General features: G+C 41.5%; 2 protein-coding genes across 2 annotated transcripts; both read right to left on the bottom strand.

Moving 5' to 3' along the window:
• Positions 1-988: 988 nt before the first annotated feature.
• On the bottom strand, positions 989-12,609 carry LOC115013151 (glycerol-3-phosphate acyltransferase 4-like). Its single transcript, XM_029439171.1, has 13 exons — positions 12,457-12,609; positions 11,139-11,766; positions 8,725-8,794; positions 8,341-8,641; positions 7,084-7,158; positions 6,903-6,992; positions 3,962-4,055; positions 3,733-3,848; positions 3,506-3,561; positions 3,320-3,405; positions 3,083-3,211; positions 2,830-2,909; positions 989-2,338 (listed from the first exon to the last, which is right to left on the bottom strand). The coding sequence occupies exons 2-13, from the start codon at positions 11,304-11,306 to the stop codon at positions 2,230-2,232; spliced, it is 1,374 nt and encodes a 457-aa protein (XP_029295031.1). The 5' UTR covers positions 11,307-11,766; positions 12,457-12,609; the 3' UTR covers positions 989-2,229.
• Positions 12,610-13,586: 977 nt separating this feature from the next.
• polr3d (polymerase (RNA) III (DNA directed) polypeptide D) lies at positions 13,587-16,707 on the bottom strand. The gene is given in 11 exon segments (XM_029440372.1): positions 13,587-14,060; positions 14,219-14,287; positions 14,289-14,372; positions 14,454-14,701; positions 14,790-14,919; positions 14,921-14,950; positions 15,052-15,176; positions 15,275-15,429; positions 15,531-15,574; positions 15,668-15,838; positions 16,545-16,707. Coding segments are annotated over 10 exon segments (1,167 nt in total). The 5' UTR covers positions 15,833-15,838; positions 16,545-16,707; the 3' UTR covers positions 13,587-13,943.
• Positions 16,708-18,137: the final 1,430 nt, after the last annotated feature.

The following is an 18,137-nucleotide window of genomic DNA, read 5'->3' as shown; positions in this document are numbered from 1 at the left end:
CGGCCCAGCAGCCCGGGGTAAAGCAAAGACTGCTGGGGGCCAGACTGGCTCTCCATAGCGCTGTTGGTGAGCTGTTCAACCATGGCATGGCTTTCACAGCCAACCTTTTGAGCCCTTTCCCTACTTCCTCTTGCTCCTCCCCTGACCACTGTGTGCTTTATTCTCCAACAGATCCATTTGAAACTATTGCAGCAGTGATGCAAAAGAATGCTGCCACGTCCATCACCGGTTTGGAAACAAAGACAGTTAAAGGGGGAACTTCTCTGAAAAGGACTGAGGCACTTTATAAGCAGCCAGAAGAGGCCTAAGTTTCTGGATAAAGCCGCTGCAAAAGAATCAGCAGCACAGGGTTGCATCTTTCCACGGAAAGAGATATTATTAAGACTGAAATCCTGGAGTACATTTTACACTAGGGAATAAATTCTAAATATAAAAAATGTTCAAAATAAAGCTCTCAATCCTCACGCCAGACTGTGTTATAGCAGCGCGGCGCCCACTACACAATAAATCAGACAGGAAATGTTACCAGTCCTGGCTTGCCAAGAACAGCACAGAAAAGCAGCAGCAAACTGATCGAGAGCAAAAACATTCACTTCTAATAATAGCAAGTTAAACGGGATTTGATTTTGGAATATATTTGGAAGTAAATAAGACAATTGATACCTCTTATAACACATTTAGTATTTGGTGCAATTTGCAATACATTGCACTTAAGTGGCAAATATCTAGCAACAGGAAATGTTGCAATTTGAATGCATCTTCCCTAATATAGTTGTAGTACCTATGACTGCTTATTTTAATCATTTGAATGTAATGCTCAAGTGTTTTTATCCTACACATGTTACTAAACTGCATAAACATACCTAAATAAATAAATACAGATATTGACTTTTCATCTGCAGCCATGTTATGGGACCTTTCGTGCCTGCAGAGGAACACAAACATGACAGATGATGTGAGAAGCACAAAAAAAACCCTGAAGTCAAAAGGTAGAGACACATTCTTGAACATTTATTTTGATGAACAGATTCAACACGATCTAAAGAACTGTCCCTGGTAACTAGAGGAATGGGGGCTTTAGGGAGAAACTCCCAAAGCTGCCCAACTGTGTTGCTCAACAGGGAGTCCAAACTACAGCGGAACCCTTCTTAAAAGCTCCTTGACGAGGCGGTCAAACCGTTAGAAAGATCACTGATGAGAGGGGAAATAAAGACAATAGCTTTTAGTGTTTACTTCAAATAAATTAGGCAACATGGTCACTGCACAGGCAGGAAGCAAAGGTAGAACATGATGCCTGTTAGGAAGTGTATTAGTATGAATACATACAGATAGTCATTATAACCATGTTTTAGTCAGGAGATAAACTGTGATGGTCATTAGCTTACATCACTACCTGTGTGCCAAAGGGTCAATGAATGAACTATAAACCCTTTTACTCCAGTTATGCTGTATTATGTGCTAGAACATTAAGAAATATCTGCCTTCAGAGTAACTGTGGGTGCACGATTTCCCTTTCATAATGTGATCATTTACACATTCCATAGAAGAAACAGATAACATTATAGGAGCTCAACGGCAATGTAACTCCTATAGTGACCACGTGTGTTGATACAAGTCTTGATGTAAAACACAAAGCTTAAAATACAATTTGTTTCTCTTGGAAAAAGCCCATAAAAATATCTGAAAATGTAACAAAATCTGGCATCGTGCCCTAAATCATGGGCACATGCCAGTCATGCAAATCCCCAACTCAATCACAGGTTTTAGTTTAAGAACAAATCCGTTCTCATCAACTCTCTTCTATGTCCCGGGTATGATCAGCTCTGTAACGTTAACAGTGTGATACAAACATGACGTTAAAAAATTAAAAATTTCAAACTACCAAACAAAGACAGAAACTCAATGATAGATAATACAAGTGTTCCCTCTAAAGACTGCCAACATGGAAGACAATGCTCCTTTTTCAGTTTGCACCTTATTCTCATTCTAACGCAAGCAAGGCTTCAGTCAAGCTATTCCAACAAAGGGCAGCAGACTCTGAATGACCTGTAACAGCGACGCAAAAACTGAACATGCCTGTCTGAGGCAGTGACCGAGGAAGCCAAATGGAGTACTGTTGACATCAGAGAGGGAATTTTCCAGTCCAAGAGCTCCAATACAGAGGGAGCTGCTGACTGCCTATTTAGTCAGAGGTGCCCAAGTGAGGCCGTCCACCTCCACACAGGTCCTTCAGGAGCGACTGCGGTCCTCTTGGGTGCCCACGAGCATTTTACTGTACAGCTTCTGCTGCTCTTCTTTAAAGGTATCTTTTACTTTTCCTCGTTTCAAGCCTCCATCCCTGCAAAAGAGTTGCAGATTAGTGACGATTATGTTGCAGTAATAGACAATAATGCAATTCACACAAATGATATATTTCTGATTTGTTCCTGCCAAAGCAATGAAATGCAGACCAAATACACACTAGCTGTTTATTGACCGTTCTCATGGCAGGCATTTTAAATAGTCATAGCAGGAAATGCACAGGTGGAACCAATAAAATGAACAACGGCTCAGTTTTATTGAGAGGCCCAATAAGCCATTGCAAGTAAGTCAACAGTCATGATACCAGGGCCACTTGACTGGATCTCCTAAATGAAAACAGTAGTTATTAATATTATTGATCACATCTCTGCCTTTCCTTTCCAAAGTCACATCAAACTGCATATTAACCCATGACAGCAGTCCGGGATGAATGGTCTCCCATGTGTTGCAGCAATGCACATGATCCCTCGTCAGTCATAGGGTTTGTATGTGGAAGTGGTAGAAACCAATGGGTTTAATGGGTCTTACCACAGGAGGTCGACCAGTCCTCCTTGCCTGGCTATTGCTGCCTTTACACGATTGGCAAACTGTACGGCGTCCTCATCCTCCTGTCGGAGAAGATTGGCATAAATAACACAGGCAAACAAACCACAGCGCAGATATTCTCAACTATAAAAGCAATCCTCTGTGAATTTTAGGTCCTGGATGCAAACAAAACGATTTCCTCAGCTAATGTTGATCGTTTCAATAACCTGTTATCGCGTTAACCATGAGGTCTCACCTCTCTAGACATGGGAGGAAGGTACCACACACTGCAGACGATGGCCCAGCTGCTCATCATACGCAACAGGTAGCTGACCATTCCAAACTTGCTGCTATTCCAGAATGCGTCTCCAAAGCGGGGGTCATACTGTGAGGGTCAAACACACCACAATGAATAATCAATACGTGTAGTATTATGGACAAACAAATAAGATGTAGCAGGTAAAAAATAACATCTCGCAAAACTGAAACTTACCTTAATGGCGACAGGGTAGACTGTGGCACCAATGTCAAAACTGCCCTTCTTAAACATCATAACTGACGTGTTGTTGATGCAGGTACCTGGGGAGTATTTATACAAATTAAATTGGGGATTTTTAAGAAAACTAGACGACTGGTCATCACGTCTTCCTTTATGCACCAGATCATTGAACAAACTCACCTTCTGGGAAAATGAGAATAGGCAGTTTAGATTTATCTTCTAGATGGTCACTCAATCTGTAATACAAGAAGTACGTAGGTTACTAAAAACTCATTTTGAGATTCTTAAAAACACAAAATCTCAAATTCAATATTGAGATCAACTCAAACTGAATAGCTGAATGCAAAGAAAGTCTTAAAGCTGTACAATAACATGACATGGAATAAAAACTAAGGTTGTAATGTTACCTTTTGGCCACTAGATGTCGGTCTTTGCCTTCTGAGCGTTCAAACCAAATGTGAGGGCAGGCCTTGACCATGGATCTCTGAATGACCCCCATCAAGCCACCATGAATTTGACCAACCTGACAACACAAACACAAACACAAACGTTATTTCAACAGACAAGCAGCTGCCGAGGTAAGAGTGACCCGTGTCAATGTTTGTGTAGCTTCCTGCTAAGCATCAGGATAGTTACCATTGCATAGCAGCCATCGCTGGCCAGGATGATGACATCAATGGGTGAGGTGTGGTTGGCGACACAGATACCTCCATTTTTGGGTTTATTCTCACTGTAAAGGTGGAGACAGGAAGAGTGTTACACTGTGCATCACAAAGGGGTTTCCTGTAGGGTTAGTTATCAAGAATTTGAACAAGTGCCAAAACATAATGAACAATGCAAACTGAAGTCAAAACTCCAGAGAAGAATTTGGCTACGCTTTAGTCGACTGTCTCGCCGAGTACTCTCAGGGGAAACAAAGCAACTCGTGGTGGATATGTTAAAAGGGTTTGACCCCCAGAGCATGCACGACCTGAACCTACCGAGTCCTCATTCCAAAGATAGAGTTACGATCTTAAATAGAGAAAGAGAGAGCAACGCTTTCACTGAAACTTGTGTATTTTTAGCCCCGGAGTAGAGAGGAATACGTGTTACAACAGGCCAGGCCTCGATGGCTGACATTCAGAAGGCTTCAAGACATGATACAGATCCTCGTCTCGCCTAGGAATGGGACGAAATACGAACTGCAATAAAAAAAAAGAGACTCAAAATAAATTGACCTGGGTAAATTTCCACTATCGGGAGAATCGTGACTATCCTCACGAGTGACTTGAAAAAGCGGCTATGAAAGAATACAGGCGTTATGATGCAAGAAAGAACAAGGCTCACACAATGTTTTATCCTTTATTTAGGGTTACCTTATTTAAGATAGTTTGTTTCATTAAAAAGGGTGTACACAGAGTCCCATCTGTGATGCAACACAAATATTTCTTAACAAAATGTATGGAATAGTGTTTTTATTATGTTTTAGTGCCAATTTAGGAGTTTTAATTTCTCATTAATCACAATTACTTTGGCCGGGATAATCATGACCTAAAGTTTTCATATCGTCCCATGTCTAGTCTCACCTACGAGTACTCTTCGGTGTTAATCAATGTGTTTTTCCTCCATGAATGTAAAGATATAATTATAGATATATAATATCTAAATAGTAGCGCAAATTCACATTCCAATAAGAAACTAATATTTTTTCTGGTGCCTCAAGATAGCAATAGTAACGATGAGTCATCTCACTGTGGGAATGGAAAATACCCAGAGGGGCCGTGATTGGTCAACTCGGAGACTTGAACCAGCAACCCTCTGGTTCTCCCCCTACAGACAGAGATACTTCCACCTGAACAATGACTCAGATGTCTTTCAACAGTTTAAAGTCAACTTCAGTCACGCCTGCGCTGCGGCTAACCATAAACAACACCAGCTGTACTACAGTTGATTGGCAAATACATAAAGCATTTACTTCCTCCTCCACATCCTGTTGCATGTGCCCATCCTCTTTCTAAAAGCTCCGTCTACTGCTTTATGTTCCTTTTAGATTCATACTCTGCCACATTTAAATAAAACTAAATCCTCACTACTCATGATGATCATAACACGGGATAGTGCAACGTCTGCTATGTGAATTCAGCAGCTCCAGGCGCCATGCTTTATGTTTACAAAATGACTGCAGCTTGATCGAGTGTGCCTCGGCTTTGTGTATGACATGGCATTACCAAAGAGGGGTTTGTGCTTCACTTAGGCTCATACGCCTGCTGCAATGACTATGAATGTAGACAGTCTGGGTGTAGCCTCGGGCACCCACTCTTTCATACGTATTGCCAGTGCGAACACACCCTGGTTTCTGTTCTCCAAAGAGAACTCGTCTGTCCTCATGCAATCTGATGCTGACCCCTTTCCTGTCACGGCAAGAGGTCATGTTCGAGAAAAAAAAGACACGGCATTGGGAAAGCCAATAGTTGCAACCCGCTTTCTCTTGAAATGTGTGTCACCTTGCGTAAAAGGTTTTTCCGTTTGCCAGATGTAGTTACTTCCAGGGAACAAGTGAGCGTCGTTGCAGAGCTTCGTCACAAACTTTATTTTGTCATGTCAATAATCCACTGCTACACCTTTGTACCGGACGTTTTAGTCGAGGCTTGTGTAGAGCCATAACCATTTGCCATGAGTCATGATTCTACAGAGATTGTTGATATTTGAACACCCGAACAAATACCCCCCCTCCAGATTTTCCTCTCTTTATACAACCATGAACTTTCCCTTATCCTGGGAACGAGCCCCAGCGGCTGGAATAACGTTGTGTATCTTTATATACGTCTCATTTACAGAGCCAGGGCTGTGTATGAACATAGTTATCTTTTGTTTTTGTGCACACACAGAACAGACAGCTAGCAGACCGAGAGGAGATATTCGCTGAATTTGACAAATTGTAAAATTGCTGACAGCACCAGGAAAAAATATTATATCTATCAATATTTCCAGTAAGAACTTGAGATAGGTTGTCAAGTCACCGTATACAAAAGAAATGAAGAAATTGACCAAGAAGTTGAGGAACTGCAGGGAAACACTGGGGCAGCAGTGTTAGAAACAGAAGAGCTGTCGACCAGCAGCAGCCCACATCATGCTAACCTTTATGATAAAGAGTAACCACAAACAGCTTGATGATAAGGAGCCATGGGTAAGAACTGTGTCTTGCAGGAACATTGCAAAGATATTTGCTTCAATACATACACAGGTACATCTGGAGTAATGACAAGCTTTCCTTAGACACGTCTTTGTGTCCCAACCACCGTAGGGTTTAAAGAAACTGGTCTGGCTGCTATGAGTCTTCTGTGCGTCAATCATTTCCGCAAGTTATATGCCTGTGATCTAAATAGATTACGAGTGTCTGTTTGCATACAGGATTTCAGAGGAAAGCTCCCACATGTGCTCCATCTTCCCTTCTCATCCGGACTGTTAGCACTTTGTCAAGAAGTCCACTAATGCCGTGTTAAAAGAAAATGCTGTTCTATGGAGGAGTCAAAAAATGAAGAAAGGTACAAGACACATAACTTACAGGAGGTGTGAAACATGGGCATAGGTCCCTCACCTGTCATGGTAGGTTATAATGGCAGTCAGAGCTCTGACACATATTCTGTAGCACATCAAATGGACTTTTTGACTCAGAAAGTTTTTTAACCTGCAAGAAGGAGCATACAAACAGTCAGTCAGGAGAGCAAACCCATTTATTTTTGATAAATTAAAACAGACCAGCTTGTCATTAGTCTTACCTTCCATTGGGAAGCAGCCCAATAACACAGGTGAGGAACACAAGGAGGCCGACACCAGTGAAGGCAAGCGTTACCCTGAAAGATAGACAGGCAGGTTACACCCATCTCACAGAAGGGAAGCAACTTCATGTCTACACAACACAGAGAGGAGCGATTCCACCTTTTGGTTTAACAGATTTAGTGTTAAATTCGTGTTTTACTGGCATTTAAATGCAGGAACAAGACCCTAGGCCTTAATAATGTCCTTCTGTACTACAACCTTTCACCGAGTAACCACTCGGATAACATGTAAAAAAGGTCACGAGTAATGCTATCCATTCAAAAGTATCACTCTCTCCTCACCGCCCCACACCGTCACTGATAATAGACTGCAGAGCTGCAGGAGATGATTAAACTGGCCAACAGGTCGACATAATCTGGATCAACCAATCATTCAGGGTTGGATATGGGGCTGATTAAATTGGACAAGGATTAAACGAACACTTGAGAGGCGAAGGTTTCATGATTGTGAGTGAGCCAGGTCAATATGCAACAAGACAAGTAGTGAATGAGAGAGTCTATTAACTGGATGGGAGACGAGAATGATGTCTGTCTGTGCAGCGGTGACCTGATTCGTCTCCCCACTGGCAATTGGAAATGAGCCAGACAGGCTTAGTACTGAGTCACTGTCCCTGTGACTGTTTAAGCTGAGCGTGAATGAGGATCTCCCTCTTTACCTCACTGCGTGTGCCAACACTTAATGTTACTTAACTCCATCTGTCCAAATATATTCATTTTTACAGGTAGGTTAAACACACAATTGGCTGTGAATGTGTTTATGCATTCGCCCTGTGATGGAGAACAGTCCCGTAGATCACTTCTTGTCTAATGCATGCTTGGATTGCCTCGAGCCCCCGTGACCATGCACAGGTACTTGCTCTGTGCCTCCCAGGCATCTATTTCATATGCAGCTCCTCAAATAGTCACAGCATCTCACCGGGTTGATTAGTATTTGATCGGAGTGTAATCGTTTTGTAAAATTGGGACAAATAATCATTGTTTTTTTAAATGGCATTTTGTACACAATTCCCAACTTGTGACAATATTCACATTTGTCAAATCCAAAAGCAGAAATTAGTTAAATGAATTGATACTAAGGACACACACTTCAATGACTGTCACTGCAGTACTTGTAGTAGAGTCTAGTATCCGTTCTAGGCCCTGTCTCAGGGTTATTCTTCTAATATAAAACAACCTCTATGTCGGAGGTGCTAATACCTGAGAGGCAGCAGGAAGCTGTAGCGGATCAGCAGGCCCAGCCCCCATAGGACAGTCAGCCTCAGGCTGATGTAGCGGAAGTTGTTGTTGCTGCGGGTCAGCAGATTCCAGGACTCCAACTCCTCAGCGGAGAACCGCTTGGTCACCTCATCGTCCATGATGCTCGCCACTCCTCGCCGAGCAAAGTAGAAGATGTCAGACATCTCAAACTCGGAGGCTGAGTCCAGGTCTTTGTTGCTGCCGCTCCGCCGGATCTCCTTTATCTCCTCTTCCAAGGAGGTGGGCTCCTTGGCAATGATAGCTGGAACAGTCAAGAGTAATAATGTCAGAATGCCTATTAAACATATAAATCTACTGAGCATGCACTCTGATAGCACATCTTACCATTTGAGTACGGTTTGTGCAAGTGGTGATTATTTTCTTTCGCTCCTCTCTCTATCCTTAGTGTGGCCCACTACAAAGAAAGAACAAAAAAGGTGTGTAAAAATACAAGAGTGAGCAAACAATCCACAGAATGTAGCATGTTACTGCATCAACAAATTAAACATCAACAAAAAGGAATGTCAAAAAAAAACTCCGGCCATAAAACATTTAGAAAAGGGAGCCCATCCATCATGCAACAAGTTCCTGTAGCAAACAGCTGCCACTATTTAAAAACAGCTGCCACTATTTAAAAACTGTTGCGATATATGCATTTCTAGATTTGAACAAGAAACTCAATTAAAACAGCAGGTTTTTCATTATTATCAGAGTCACAGCTGCTTCCTGCTCAAGGTTTCTAATGGTTATCTCTCTGTGTAGTTATTAATGCTGTAAACAAAAGTTGAACAAAGTTGAGGAAACAAGATTCTGAATTCTCAGAAGTTGACCTCATCCTGGGCCAATAATATGCATAGCTTATCTGTGACCACAGCCTTGTTCTAAGACATTAATATTGTAATGCCCATTACTCCCTCTTCAATAGGTAGACAAAAACAAACGGGCAGTGTCCACTGAGAGGCAGGGGAAAAGGACACGGTGTTCTAGCTGCCTGACAAGCAGGAAATCTCAGGAAGTTATGGACTGGAAGGTGTTGGATGTGTTTCACTTTTAGCCAACGGTCTCAAACTACAGTTTATACCACAGCACACAACTCCAATCAATGATAAAGTTAAAGAATAGTTCAACAAAGCTGCACCATTGCTATTATACTCAAATGTAGAAAGTCTACGGTCCCTAAATCAGATCATTTTTAATATATTTCTACTTACTTTGCATTAACTGTCGATACACACGTTTTAAGACTTTGGCCAAAGTGAAATCTGTTTTGTCTCTGACTGTTTCAGAGATACACGATGCCAGCTTGAAAATAGACCAACGGTCTGAAAGAGACTGAAGACTTTTAGCCCACAGCAGTGGTATTTGCATTTCATTGATCAGTATGCTGGTACATATTCCTGCTTTCTTTAACAGATACCTGTAAATCCTGTTGTTACTATTAACACGCAAGCTGCAGTTGACAGCAATGAGAGAGAGGGGAGGAGCACAGAGCTGGCAAGGGACCAGGGACAAAATAAAGCGAGTCCATCGTGCTAGCATTTGGCTCCAGAGCTGCATGGGAAAGAGAATTATCTCCCCCCCTATCAGAAATGAAAGGTGTGGGTTTAAATAACGTTGACTCGAGTGAGCAGGAAATAATGATTTGTGTCACACTGATGGGCGAACAGCAACTCAAACTCTAATTGAGCAACTGATTACAAAACCAAAATCCCGCTGTATGTGGTGTCTTGGTTATCCATTAAAAAAATATATTATTAATTCAACAAGCCTCAAACCTTCGCAAACAATGACACATAAGCAAATAGTACAAAGCGTTCTGTACTGCATCTGTCCTTTGACCTCTTCTCCAAATGTCATGGTTGCTACTGGAATCATGAGCTAAGAGCGTCCCTGATATCTCCCACTGGTCCATTTATTTCTGGCACAAGCCCTGCTCTCAGTGGTACATGCTGGAAAGTGATGACAGCTTTACTAGTGAAGCTACACCAGAGATAGCAGAAGGAGGGAAACTGCATAAATGTTTCTGGAGTCAAATAGTCGAGGAGACCATTAAATGGTGAACACCATCATCTTGAACAAGCCTCAAATTTGCACAATGAAGCTGATGCATTATTATAAACTCATTTCTAGAGAGTAAAAACTGCATATAAGTTTGTAATATTCCAGGCTGTTGGAGCCGTGTCACAGACAACAGTTACTGACAAGGTCTGCACCACTGTTTTCTCTGGTTACATAACAAGAGAAGAATGTCTCTGTGGCTGTAATGTTAATCTGCAGCTAGTGAATACAAGCGTAAAGCCTGCACCTGACAAATGTCATGAAATGTACATGTGAGCTCAGCAATTTGCTCAAATCTAACTTCAGCAGAACTACAGCTTTAAAATGCATATTTTATACAGATAACAGCTTCCCCCAGAAGCAAACATAGCTGTTGTAAATGTTGCGTGGAAGGGTGGACAAAATGTACAGTCAAAGCAAATGCAAACTATCCTTAAAGAACAGAGACAGCAACTTTAACCAACAGGATCTTTGTCAGGAACAGGACAGACCGAGACTCAATATGACTAGAATAGAAGAATAGAAACACACCTTGAGATGTACTTTAGCATTGTGTGTAATGTATACAGTGTGTCCACTCCATCCTCTTCTTCAACCCAAAAGTAATCATTTATTAACACATCGCTTCAAACTGTGTGAACATTTCCTAATTTCTTCAAATAAACAGAGAGCAGTGGGCTATTAATGAAGCAAGGGCTTACCTCAAAGAGCTTTAATAAGGTTTTCATGTAGACACGTCGAATGCCAAAGGACACCCCAAATATGGCAGGCACAATAATGAAAACCAGCAGCAGGGTGAACCACACGGTGAGGGAGATGCCCAGCAGGATACACACCAAGTTGTCAAAAGGGTTGAAGAAGAGCTCCATCTTGAAGTCAGGAGGGCGATGAAATCTATCAGATAGTTGAGATCGGATGGCAGAGGAGGTACAGGACTCCACCTCTTGGCCCAAATGGCCCTTATCTTTGGTCAGAAAAAGACCTTCATCAAGATAACTAGGGGATGGAGCTTCTCACACTGAACAGAGAAGCAATACAAGTACTAGGGACCATCTTGACGTTGCCCCCTTGGGCAATATCAACGAATTTCATTATTTTCAACATCAATCGGTTTCAGGAACTCAGTTGAATTAAATTCCAGGAAAAAAAAGGAGTAAGAATGCAGTTGCGATTAAATAAAGGCAGGTCCTCGGTGCAGATGTCCTGAGCTATTCCAGGAGAGCCTCCCCGCCGGCGACAGCAATGTAAACAATGAAACAACTCGGCACAGCAGGTGGTTCCCTTGTCTGGTGGAGGTCCTGGGGCTCTGCAGCTCAGTGGAACAGAGACCTGGAGATATGTACAAACAAACGATCAAGATGATCAATATCACAGTAATATGTCCTCTGAAGCAAGCACATATGGTGTCATTTAATAACGCAAACAAGAACGGTCCCCACTAAGTTAGTGCTAGCCTCTGGCTATTCTGAAAAGAAACGGATGCTGCTATTGATGGTTTATGTTCAAGTATCGCTTATCAGCAAAGGGCCAGATAACTTTATAAGCTAACGTTACTGTTATCAGCCACAGTGCAGAGATAACGTCGGAGGCCCTCCGTCCTCATCTCCTCTGATGGTGCTGCTAACAAGAGGCTCCATCCACTGGGTTAGCAAGGCTCATCAACACCAACAGCTAACGGCTAACGCTTTCTAGGATCATTTAAAAGCCCGAGCTCAGGCACGAGCTCAGCTAGTGGTAGGGTCGTAAGACTCAAGACTTATGTACCCACACGGAAGATGTAATGTCTAAAGTTAGCTTGTAGCCTCCGAGCTAACAGTTATGCTAAATTGTGTCTCCTGCCGTGCTCCACCTCGTTCAGCTAGCTTGCACTCAGCCCTCGAGACGACCGTCCGGGTGTACATGAAATGCTGAGCCAACCTTTTTGTTATAAGCTTACTTGGTAACTTAGTATCTTACAGGTTACTATCCTAACAAACATTTCACAAGCAAGTAGTTTAATATACTTAATAGTTAACTAACCTCACGTTACGTACTGCTCCCGTACAGTAAGCTCCCACTGGTCAATCACTTGTCTTTGTCTTGCGGACTGTATAACCAAACTCCACCCGGCGAACAACATGGGCAGACAACGGGCGGCTCGTTGCCGGTTTACGTTACGCATTAGAAATGTTCACCGCTCGGCTGAACTACACACTGAGTACTGCCCTGACACCTGCTGGCCAAAACAAGGTACTGCATCTATATTAAACAATTACATTAATATACTGTATGACCACTTGGGGCGCTGTGGAGCAATATTTTCATGACACATGTGATATCATAAGCAACTTCGTCACAGTCGTTTTACTGAGAAGGCATGTAACTTTTTTGTTTTCTGGTAATGTTGCCACAGACACTTTCACTAGTAGGTCATAGGCTTAATCACCATTGTGTTACCTCATTCGTTAATGTGACGTAAAAGTGACTTAACATATTTATTTTAATGAAATTGTTTGAGATTACTTTAAGCTGAATATGGTTAAGCGCTATTGTGCAATGGACTGCACAGATAATGCATATTACAGTATACAGCTCTTTATGCATACTGTACGTAATCATCCAGCCTACATATGTATATCCATTCAGTATTTATTTCTTTGCACTATTTCTTATTAAAATGTTATTGTTGGTAATTTGGGCTTTTTAAATATATTTTCTCTCTCTCTCTCTCTCTCTCTCTCTCACACATACTCTCTCTCACACACACTATTAATAAGTCCTGTCTATTATTCTCTCTCTCTCTCTCACACACACACAACTATTTACATAATAGTAATAAGTAATAATAGTCCTGTCTATTATTTACATGTATTTGTTCAGCTGTTGTCCTTGTTCCTAGCTGTTGATGTCTATGTAAGTGCAAAATGCAACAAAAAAAAACTGAGACAAATGACTTGTAGCTGTACACATACTTGGCCAATAAAGGTGATTTTGAAATGTGAATTGAAGCATGTTTTTAGACTGACAAGGCTAAAGAGAAGAGCAGCAGAGTGGGAAAGAGGCTTTTATCTCAGATAACCTAAAACATAAGTAATTAAACCAAAAATGTATCTTTATGATCCTTAAAGGAAAGTTAAAAGCAACTATTTAAAAAGCATTTCACACCAAAATACTGGGATAACAAAAAACCTTTTTTTTTTTATTCACACATTTACACCCATGTACAGTCTTGTCAAGTAAACTCAGATATAGAGAAATGAAATTTGGCACACCATTCAAACTTTGAACCCTGAATTAAGATGCCTATTCCACAAGAAACTAAAACTTCATACGTTTCATATTTATAGATAGTGTGTTTCAATATGTTACTTCAGCCACTCTGAAAAATCAGATGTGCAATCAACAGTATTCGTAGTTGTATTGGAAGTCAGGTTCCAAAGGGCGAGTCCGCGGTTAACGTGAACATCTTGTCACACAACCCGCCACAAGTATCCAGAAGGCTCAGTCCTCACCAGCTCTGATGAGAATCAAGCACTGCTTTCGAGTAGAGACTCAAAGTCTGGGGAACAAACCATTTTGTGTTTGACGTTCCCTAATACAGTCAAGTCCCCTGTTCTTCCCTCCGAGCGAATAGAAACCAGCTCCTGAGAAAACATGGCGGGTGGGGGGGGGGGGAAGAAGAGAAAAGCATGTCAGAATAAACGTTTATTCTATGATCCGTAAAGACACTGAAAGACAAACAGAGCTGCGCTGAATTTAAAGAAACAGATACGTCTGGAGACACTCAACACTACGGTCATACCTGAAGGAAAGAGCACGATGCTCCTAGAGACACATCAAGCATCACTTGTCCCATCATGAGCTGGACCCGGACCAGACTTCCGCACCAGCATCTTTCCTACAAGACCCTCCCGCAGGTCTTTCAGATTGCAGTTGCCTTCTTCGGCTTCCTCCTCCTGTTTAAAATCAAAAGACTGTTTACACACGTGACCTCGACATCATCGTGTATTCAACATGCAGACGACGCCTAAATGTACCTGACACTCTGTTTTCAGAAGCACGGTCTGTCCGTCCTCTGACTGCACCTCTGTTTTCACCGGCCTGTGCTCCAGGGTTGGAGGCTGGCCGGGTAGCGTGTCAGGCATCTGGATGAAGAACAGCTCCTCTCCTTTGCTCAGACTCCATCTATGCAGCAGGTCAGGAAGAAATTCAGGCTCAGGGAGAGGAGGGGGCTTGAAAGCTGACTCTGTCTTCTTTATTTCAGATTCCTCTGGCTCCTGTTTCACTGAAGAGGAGATAATATGGAGTTTGAGAGAGCAGCTATCATGGTAACCGCTACGTAGATACAAGACGTTAAAGTTGTATCTTGTTACCTTCAACCGCAGGTTCCATTGGTTCACCATCGTCCTCCACCTTCTCAATTTTAACAGCAGCCTTACTAAATTCCTCCGTGAATCCCCATCCCGATACAGCAAGGGGAAGCTGGACAGGGGCAGCTCCTCTGCTCACTTCTCAAGAAGGGGTCGTCTATAAACTGAAAGAATGCAATGGAAAAGGAAAAGGGAAAGTGAAATTCAAGGAAAAAGCTAAATAAAGCGACGTAATAAAGATGAGTGACAATAAAAAGGGACTAACAGTATCTCTCTCCAGCTTGGCAAGAATCTCTTTGGTCTCTTCCTCCGTCTCTCTCTTCTCCTTTTTGATATTGATGATGGGTGAAGGTCCCATGCTCGGAGCTTCTTTCTCATTTTCATAGCCACCTGCGAGTGATACAGGGATGCAAGACACACTCAAGCATGTGTAATATAGACTGTAACAACAACAAAAACAACCAGTACAGAGTGAGCTGAACTCCTACTTTTCTTTTTCATCATCATCTCTGCAGGGCCCTGCTCAAAAATAGAGTGGGACTGGATGATCTCCGGGCGACCTCGGCCCCTGCCTCTATCTCTCGGACCCCGACCGCGACCTGCATCCACCCTGTTTCTCCTCTGCCCGCCTTCAGCTTTTGTTCTGTCAAAAGATTAAGCCATTAGCCAACAGTCAAAGGAATAGCTGAATCCATATTTTTTGACATCTAATATTTATCCTTTTGAGGTTGAGTGAGAACTTACTCTTCTTTGGCTTTTCGGCCAATAATGTTGGGTGTAAACGTTTTCTAAACAAACACAAAAACAGAACTTAAGTAGTGGGACCAAAGAGCAACATCCTGGACAATGAGCCTTTCTAACAATGAGATCCAGTGCGTCACCTTCTTCACTCCTCCCAGGGTAAGGTCTCTTGATCGCATTGAGGGGAGACGGCCAGTAGAGATGGCAGCGGGTGGTCGGCGGCCCATCAGAAGTCCCGTCCCGCTCCCTCCAGGAGTTGTTGGCACACGTTGACCACTGGGGTCACCTGAGCCTGAATCGGCCATCCTATACTGGAGACATTTGGCAGAAAGGAATAAAGATCTTGTATATGTGTGACTGATGAACAATACGAATACTAAAAGGTATTCTTACTAAAAGTAATGTTATAGTGTGGATAGACGAACAGATAGATACTGACTGCGTTCAAACATGTAACTTAAAGTTCTTCCACTGATAATGGAATAACAAATATGATGCGATTATGTTATGTTGTATTTGTTGATGTCTTTTCCGAGCAGCTAATGCTCACATATTGCTTTAAATCATTTACATACACAGAATTAATCAAGTGTATCTTTACAGCTAAGCGTAGATGAGGTTGAGTATTTTAAATGTGATGGCAAATTAATTTGTTCAGGAAAAAACTAAATATTCTATATTGTGCTTTTTTGTGTACAGTATTTAATTTAAGAAGTGATCTTCTGAATGGAGACAGCCTTTATTTCTAGAACATATGGGCCTCTGCTCTTACAGCAACGCTTACACTTCAGTGACACAAACTACTGACAGCCATTTTAAGTGCACGAGTCAATGACACCTTTAAACTTTGTTTATATCACGATTACAGCTTGTAATCTTTAATGTTATTGCGTCAGCGGCAAAAATTCTGCAACACGTGTCTACATTTAAACACGAATACAAGCATACAACGAGTATAGTGAACGTAAACGCTGTCAATAAAAGCTTTTGACACGCTATACTTCCTCAGATACTTACGTTACGACTCCTCGGATGTCTTATTTAGATGCCAAGTCCAGACTTGTAAGAGAAGAAGCATTACAAGTTGTTTTGTGCTCGTGCTGCTTCTGACACTGCATGACGCACGGCGCCATGACACTTCCGCAGTGTCACGTTCTGTCTGCGTTCACGTGGATCAAACCTGCGCAGAAAGAGTCGCATACACGTATTTCAATTCAATTGTTCTATGGATTATTATTAGAATGATCTTGCCTATGGTTAATTTCGTTGTTTTTTTCTTATATATATAAAAACAACGAAGTTATATATCTATATATGCTTTAAATACTACAACATAATGTGAATAAAGAGCTTATGGCTCACCTTCTACATTAAATATACAATACAATGTTGTTGTTTTTTATAATACTATACAGTTGAAATAGCCACACAGTGCCAATAGATAATAATATACAGTACAGTTATAGCCTAACATATAAATATAGTGCCATATTAATGTGATTGTCTTGCAGTTTGGCTTTTGGAGTATTATTATTTTTCCAATATCTGTGTTCCTTACAGGTTGAGTATTTGTTTGTGGGATAATCCAACACAGAGAGAGTAACACCGCATTGTATTTACAAGCTTTGAGCTTTTTTTATCTGCACGATTGCTAAAATGAGTGATTATCTTCTTTCAACTGATTTTCCATGCAGGTTTAAAAAAAAAAAAAAAAAAAAAGCATCACTTTGGATCAAATCTATGTTCTATTCTAGGCCACATAAAACACTGTTTTTGTGTGTACTTATGAATATCAACCAGGCAGAGGCATTCACTATTCATTTTTCTCAGCTAGAAAAACTCCAAGAAAATCAGAAAAGATAACATTTAAGATAACGCTGAAGCTATATAATTCAGACAACCACAGTCCAAGAAAACATAGTTTCATGTCACAACATCAGTGTTATTTACTGTAGATACATTTCCCTATAATGGTATTTTATAACAATTAAATTTGCATATCATTGTTAATGAGTAACTTTTGATAAAATTGTATAATTGTAAATGTGACTTTTGCAAATGTACACCAAGGTTTGTTAAAAACAATACAGTCATAAGAGACAAAGGAAATGTTGTCAAACTTCTGTAAAGTGCTTTGGTACCATCTCTCGCTGAAGGATCAACAAGGACAAATAAATCCATGCTCCAGGCTGCTTCTGACTATTTTGGTGCTCCTAGAGTGGGGGGGTGGGGCGGGGTGAGTGGGGGGGGGGGGGGGTGGGATGAAGATCAGTGAAATGGATTTATTTAAATGGTGCCATATCCTCTACTTAACAGACACACAGCCAACCCTCCCCTAACAGACTGGCTGTTCACACCTCTGGAGCTGAGAGGGTCGTTTGGGCAGAGGCAGACTGTCATGGCATGACTAATGATGGAAGATTGCGGTTTAATTACACTCGGAGGGTATCGCTTTTCTGCGGTAGGCTGGAAATAAATGAAGCTTTTCAATACCGTGGAATTATGGCAATACGTCTTTGTCATTTTTCAAACACAAATATTATGTGTTTGTGAAAGGACTGCACTTTCTTTTTCAGTTAATCCCTTTGTTATACGTCTTTATTATACGCC

Source organism: Cottoperca gobio, chromosome 9 (genome assembly GCF_900634415.1).
Source record: "Cottoperca gobio chromosome 9, fCotGob3.1, whole genome shotgun sequence".
Lineage (NCBI taxonomy): Eukaryota > Metazoa > Chordata > Actinopteri > Perciformes > Bovichtidae > Cottoperca > Cottoperca gobio.
This window is presented reverse-complemented; position numbering and strand designations above follow the sequence as displayed.